This window comes from Squalius cephalus (assembly GCF_949319135.1).
Source record: "Squalius cephalus genome assembly, chromosome: 1".
Taxonomy (NCBI): domain Eukaryota; kingdom Metazoa; phylum Chordata; class Actinopteri; order Cypriniformes; family Leuciscidae; genus Squalius; species Squalius cephalus.
Genome location: NC_137122.1, coordinates 56,893,311 through 56,899,999, shown reverse-complemented (window position 1 = coordinate 56,899,999; position 6,689 = coordinate 56,893,311). Strand labels below are relative to the sequence as shown.

Below are 6,689 nucleotides of genomic sequence, written 5' to 3'. Positions count from 1 at the left end.
GAGTGGGCGGGGCTTAGAACTGTGGGTGTGCGTTTCGGCTATTCTAATTGGCTGACACTGCTGTCAGTTACAGATGCAGGCGTGTACGCGTCTTCTAATTGGTCTACACTTGTGTTACCCTTTCAAGCAGGAAGTAACAATCAAGCTGTTGAACTACAATAACGTCCGAAATCACATCCTCCACACTTAGGAAAATATTTTATTATTATGTAGAGTATTTCTGGACGTGATATAAGACACATTTTCTAGGCTAAATCTTTTTTAGGCCTCAAAAAAAAAAAAAAAAAAAAAAAATTTCAGCTAATTACTGTCAAAGGGAACATAACACCTTCTGCTTCAAGATAAATCTCAGGTTAAATATTAAGGCATAATTATAGCCAGATATAAACGTGTAAATGACAACCCTAAATAGAAAAGCCTTTAAAGATATTTGTGGTTGCAAAAAGACTTGACCTTGAGAGGTAAAGCCTGTTGAATCTTTATAGTGAGTTCAGGATTGACTAATAGCATGCTTTAAAGATCATCTGAATCACACAGACACAGCAATCCACTTCATTCTGGAATTTCCCTGACTTGGGGACATTTTTGCTCTAAATTATGTGAGCTGCCATTTGTCATTTAGATTTTATTCTACTTTTATCATTCTACTTTTATATGACCATTTATTTAAAGCAACATTTCTGAAATCACCAATATTTAATTTGGAGCAAAACATTTTTTTTTTAAAAATATTAAATTATTTTAATATTTGTATGAAACATTTAGTTAAATTAAAGATTGCTTGGAGAGAAAAAAAAATACATTTACATATAATTTATTTACATATTTATTTTTTGTCTAAGTGTAATTCTCCAATCAAATGTTTACCCCCCAGTTGTTCCTTTAGAATCAGATATGAAACTCAGGTTGAAATATTTTGTCATTCACCATAATATAAGAGTTTTAATTATTATTTATTTCCAAAAATAGCTTGTTATAATTCTACATGTTTTGTCACTAACTAATAATGTAAAGCATAGCATATGAATCATTGCATTGATTTTCTCATATGCACATATTAACAAATATGCACATGATTAAGGTTGACTGCACTTTCCCCCCAGTGATTTTAGGATTAAGAACAACTGGTGATACTACATTCCTCAAAGAGAGAAATGTATAGAGAAGTTTAAACTGGTTACTGGTGTCTCAGTCTGATGTGATCTGTAAAAATGCAAACACAGATTTTCTTCCAGTTGTTCTCCAAATTATTATTAGTTCAACTTATATTGGACTTTTGTACATACCCTGGATAATTAATTTCTTAGTTTTGTTCTGAAATCATGGTGAATTTCACTTTTCTGAGGAAGAATAATCAAACATTAACACCAGTCTCAGTTCAAAGACTCAACCCATTTAAAGCTTTACTTCTAAACTTAACAACAGTTTCCCATGCTGCTATATACAACACACGACAGCTTCAGCTGTGGGCTATTAAAAGCACACAAACCCTGCAGTGTGTGTTTAGAGCTGTGCAAGCGAGCTGACGATCACTAACACTGATTCATATAATCCTAAAGAACACGTTTAAAGACTCGTTTTAGTGGTAAGTGATGAAGAACAATACGAGCTCTGTCTAGTTGTGTTGACTGTGTCCTGTTGTGCTGATTTGTCGTTCTGTGTTCAAAACATGTTTACCTCAGTGTTGTTAATAATGACCAAAAATTATTTGTATTGATTATTTATTTTGTTGTTGTTTCTTAGTCAGTCCTGCAGTTGTCTAAGATACAGTTTCAGAGAGTTTGATATAAAATTTAGTCAATCCATGACTTTATAAATGGCTTTAATTCTTATTAATGTATATTCTTTTTCATTTGTTTAAGGTCTAACATTACTGAAAGACCATGGGTATAAGTGATTTTATGGTAAGAAATTATGTTTTATTTTTTAAAGCACATGCATTTAAAGTGTCAAAAGTGACTTTCTTTCTTCTGTTGAACACAAAACACAGAATGCATGTCAAATGGACTATTGATAGTGTTTTTGACCTTTTTGGAGCTTTTGAGACCCTGCTGCAGGGAAATCCCATTACAGGACATTCTTCAAAACAGTCATCGAAACTGCATATAATGTGTTTTGCAGAAAATAAGTCATACTGGTTTGAAATGATGTTAGAGTGAGCAAATGTTAAAATATATATATATATTTTTTTGATGGAATAATTCTTGTAAACAATTGTAAACAATAATAATGCATTGTTTGAATGTCTCTTTCAGAGTCTCTCAGTTTGGCCTGTGCTGTCAGTGGTGGTGTTCGCAGCTGGTGTCTTTTATCTCTACAGTCTGATACTCAGGCATTTAGCCAAGACAACTGTGAGGAACAAAGTGGTGCTGATTACGGATTCACTCTCAACACTCGGAAATGGTGCTGGTATTACAGAACAACTGGATCATTCCTGTCATGCAGTACCTTAACATGAATATGTCTCTATTGGGATTTAAGGAAGTAGTTCTATAAAAGGGTAAATCAGAAATGTGTAAATATAGAAATATGATCTTAACTTTATTACTGACAAGTTGGCATGAAAATTTAGCAGGATAAAAATAGAGAGCTATTAGCCATTTGTCATTGAGGGATTGAGAGTTATACATGAGGATAACTAGTCATTTCGACATTTAACCATCTTTTGAAATCTTTTCATACCGAATTCTGCAATATTTTTTGGTGCAAGTTGAAAAAGGAGAAGAGGTGGATAGCTTTTATTTCTGTTATTTGCTAGAAAAACAAATGAAAGAGAATACAACTGTGAGAGCAAAACAAACAACAACAAAACAGCTTTACCCTATGTAAAGACAACACCGAATTAAGATAAATAAGATAAATAAACTGGGGGCATACAAACTGAACATGAAACAGGTGCACAAAACAATCAGTTATGAGGAAATGAACACAAGGAACTGAAATGAACATGTGACAAACACGGAAGAGAAACTAACAGACCAAAGTGAAGCCGAAACAGACCTCTACTTTGATATCCCTCTATATCAAACTCGGACTCTATGGTGAAAATAGCATCTTTGGCTCTAGACACGGGACAATGACTTCCTCCTCTGGATTCGCAGAAGGCATCAGCTCTGTTGTTGACTCGGACTCTTTGTTCTTGGAGGACTGGAGTGTGGGGACGTCCTCTGCACTGTAAAAAATGCTTTTTTACAAGCTAAATTATCTGCCAGTGGGGTAAGAAAAATAATCTTGTTTTCCATTTGATTTAAGATTTTTCTTACCCCACTGGCAGATAATTTAGCTTGTTTTAAGCAAAAAATTACTTAAATTACTTTCTGTTTATCTGAAAACAAAATAGAATATCTTATGTCATTTTACTTCTCTAGTAAATGCTTCTTGATTTAAGAATTTTTAGATATTTGGACTGGAAACAACACAAAAATACTAAGTAAGAAAAGCATTTTTTGCAGTGTGGCTGGACAGACCCTGGAATATGATGAGTTTGCAAGGAAGTGATGGCATTGGTGTTGTCTTCAAACACCCCAATGGTCACGGAGGAAACATCCACCCACAGCGCGTAGTGATTTTACTGCTGTAGTGAACAGCTGGACTTCCCTCGACTCCCGCGGCATCAGCATCAGGAGGTGGTCGTCAAGCCCACTCCAAAAACAGGTCTTGAGTGTGTCGTCGTTCCAGGGTACACGATGGCACATGTCCATGAATTCTTCCACATGCTGTTCCAGAGGACAACCTACCTGGATTAAATCCATTAATGAGTCCTCTGTATGGAAGAAAGGTGCTGGGTAGCGATCCATACCCATATTGACAGGTTCGGTGTTCTGTCACACTTTTGTTGCTGTGGTTACAAAGGAGGAGAGGACGTGGATCGCTTTTAACAGCAAATCACTTTTCTTCACTAGGAAAACAAATTAAATGAAAGGGAATCAAACTGGGAGAGGAAAACAAACAATAAAGAAACAGCTTAATCCTATGTAAAGTATATACTGAACAAAAACTAAACAAACTGAGGGAATATATAAACAGACACAGGCTAATAACACACTGAACAAGAATCAGGTGAACCACATCATGACAACTATTGAGGAAATGAACACAGGGGAACTGAATTGAACATGTGACCAGGATGAAACACAGACTCAAACCCTGACGAAGAATAACACGATGCCGATGGGAAATTGATGTTGAGGACATATATAAGAAAAATGTATAATTTTATTTAAATTAAAACAAAAATAACAAGGTAAAAATGGCATCAAGCTCAGCTTAAACCAAAGTAGAGAAACAATTTAATATTAACACAATATGATTATTGAAAACTCATATAACTAATAATTTTATCTTAAAAAAAATGGTGGGATATGCTATTCAGTATATCGAGACATATAATGAGGACATGAAAATGTACTGCATGTTAGGAATGATAGACTCTCCTCTAAAATAAATGACTTTGTGAACCATGATTATATGTGTGCAGAATGCAGATGAATTGTATATTTGTTGATTGAACTGTGTGGGGTTTTTTTGTTTTGTTTTTTACTTTGTGGTCATTTTAGAATGTGCAAAACTCTTCCATACTGGTGGAGCCAGACTGATCCTTTGTGGAAATAACTGGGAAAAGTTGGAGACTCTTGCTGAGCGTCTGATGAGTCAATCAGATCCAACACTTGTGAGTGCAGAATTACCATTAACAATATGAACGAACATTGTCTGAAATATTCTGCCATATTTTGTTAAGACTGTGGTTGTAATATGTGGGGTTCAATTCTAACTTTAGACGTTTCCACCCAAACTGGTGGAGCTGGACTTCAGTAACATGGAGAGCGTTCCTGAGATCATCTCTGAGATCCTGGAGTGTTACGGCTGTCTGGATGTCCTCGTCTTCAACTCCAGCATGAAGGTGAAGGCTCCTGTACACAGTCTGTCCCTCCAGATGGACAGGATTGTCATGGACGTCAACTACTTTGGGCCCGTCACACTGATTAAGGGTAAAACTTCAACACTGCTGTCAACAATAACTCTCAGTTGTGTTCAAGCATTTTAAACTGATCTTACTCACGGTCACAGGCGTTCTTCAGTCGCTGATCTCCAGGAGAACGGGTCACATTCTTCTAGTCAACAGCATTCAGGGGAAACTGACGGTGCCCTTCCGCGCCAGCTGTGAGTTTTACAGGGTCAATTCTGTCATCATTTACTCACATTCATGTCGCTCAAAACTCGCATGCTGCTATTTTCTGAAACACATCAGGAGAAAGTTTGAAGAATGTTCATAAATAGCTTTTCCAGCTTAAATCAACATCTCTACGGAAAACACAACAGCATAGAGTTTGAAATGACATTATGAGTTTAACTTTTGAAAAAAGTGAACTATTCCTTTAATGTTCACACAGTTAATCGGCAGTAATAAATCACTGCATATGTTGAATATTTAGATATCTTTGTAAGTGTAAGTTGCTCTGCTTTGTTCAGATGCTGCGTCCAAGCACGCCGTTCAGGCTTTCTTTGAGTGTCTGCGGGCTGAGGTTCAGGAATATGGGATAACCGTCAGCACCGTCAACCACACCTTCATAAAAACTCCAGACACAAACCCAAAGGACGAGGACTCAGCAAAACCCATGAGGACACGTGAGTGAACGTCACCGTCAGTTCATCATGTAAAGATCACGGTTTGTAGCTCTGAACATCTTTCTTGTTTGTTTGTGTTGTCCACTGTATTCCCCTGGACCTTCTGCTTGGACACTGACTGGAAACTGCAGACCTCAAAGCGAAGTCCTTTGGTGTGAACGCTGAAGAAATGGCCACTGAGATCCTGAAGACTCTGAGTAGCAAGAAGAAGGAGATTTTAATGTCCCGCTCCTTCATCCCCAAAGCAGCTCTCTATGCCAGATCTCTCTTCCCAAACCTGTTCTTCTCCATCATGGCAGCAGGAGTCAGAAACACTGCAGCTGTGGAGATGTCTGAGGACTGAAGGACAACACAAAAGTATATGATGTGTCACTGCGCTGTAGTGTGACAATTAGAAGAGAATGTAATAAATAAATCAAGCAAGATTCCGGATGTTTAATAAACTGCTGGCTATGAACACTATCCATCCATCCATCCATCATCTATCCATGCCTGTGTTTCACAACCTTTTTTCAGTCATAGCACCCTTTGAAAAAATAAATTGTGTCTCCCTGTTTGTCACGATACTGGAATTGAACTTGGATAAGAAAGCTTGAAAAGTAACAATATTTGTACATGTACCACAGGGAACAACCCCCATATAGGCTACAGTCATTTATTTTAAACATAAATGTGATTTTTTTGTCCATCCATTGAAAGTCTAGACAATCAATACTTTATTCTGAAGAGATAACTTTATATGGTGACAGATTTTAATTTAGTCTTTTATTCATTTATAGACATTGCGCAATTACCATTATAACTATCTCACCTAAACGTTTGCTCACTCAATACTTGTGTTTTTACAATGGGGTAATTTTGTTGCAACAGCACAAGATAGTTTGATTTTAAACTTTGAATTTAATTTTTTTTTTTTAAACAGACAGTAATAAAATAAGAACAAATAAAAAAATCACCAACGATAGCACAAATAAATAAAATGAAATAAAGGTACAAATTAAATAAATAGCTTGAATATTTTCAGGTAAGGTAGTAGGGCTATTCAGGTAAGAAGTACTACAGAC

At 36.2% G+C, this 6,689-nt stretch overlaps 1 protein-coding gene across 1 annotated transcript; it reads left to right on the top strand.

The window, feature by feature from the left end:
* The first annotated feature begins 1,441 nt into the window (after positions 1 to 1,441).
* On the top strand, positions 1,442 to 6,316 carry dhrs7ca (dehydrogenase/reductase (SDR family) member 7Ca). Its single transcript, XM_079866824.1, has 8 exons — positions 1,442 to 1,585; positions 1,863 to 1,904; positions 2,256 to 2,403; positions 4,557 to 4,669; positions 4,778 to 4,988; positions 5,068 to 5,160; positions 5,470 to 5,625; positions 5,757 to 6,316. Exons 2-8 carry the CDS (start codon positions 1,884 to 1,886, stop codon positions 5,966 to 5,968), a joined length of 954 nt encoding a protein of 317 aa, XP_079722950.1. The 5' UTR covers positions 1,442 to 1,585; positions 1,863 to 1,883; the 3' UTR covers positions 5,969 to 6,316.
* The last annotated feature ends 373 nt before the right edge of the window (positions 6,317 to 6,689 follow it).

Excerpts from the sequence above, each read along its gene's own strand:
- dhrs7ca (XM_079866824.1), top strand. The coding sequence starts at position 1,884 with ATGGGTATAAGTGATTTTATG. Across the intron at positions 5,161-5,469 it reads GGTGCCCTTCCGCGCCAGCT|ATGCTGCGTCCAAGCACGCC; the intron begins GTGAGTTTTACA and ends TGCTTTGTTCAG. Across the intron at positions 5,626-5,756 it reads AGCAAAACCCATGAGGACAC|ACCTCAAAGCGAAGTCCTTT; the intron begins GTGAGTGAACGT and ends TGGAAACTGCAG.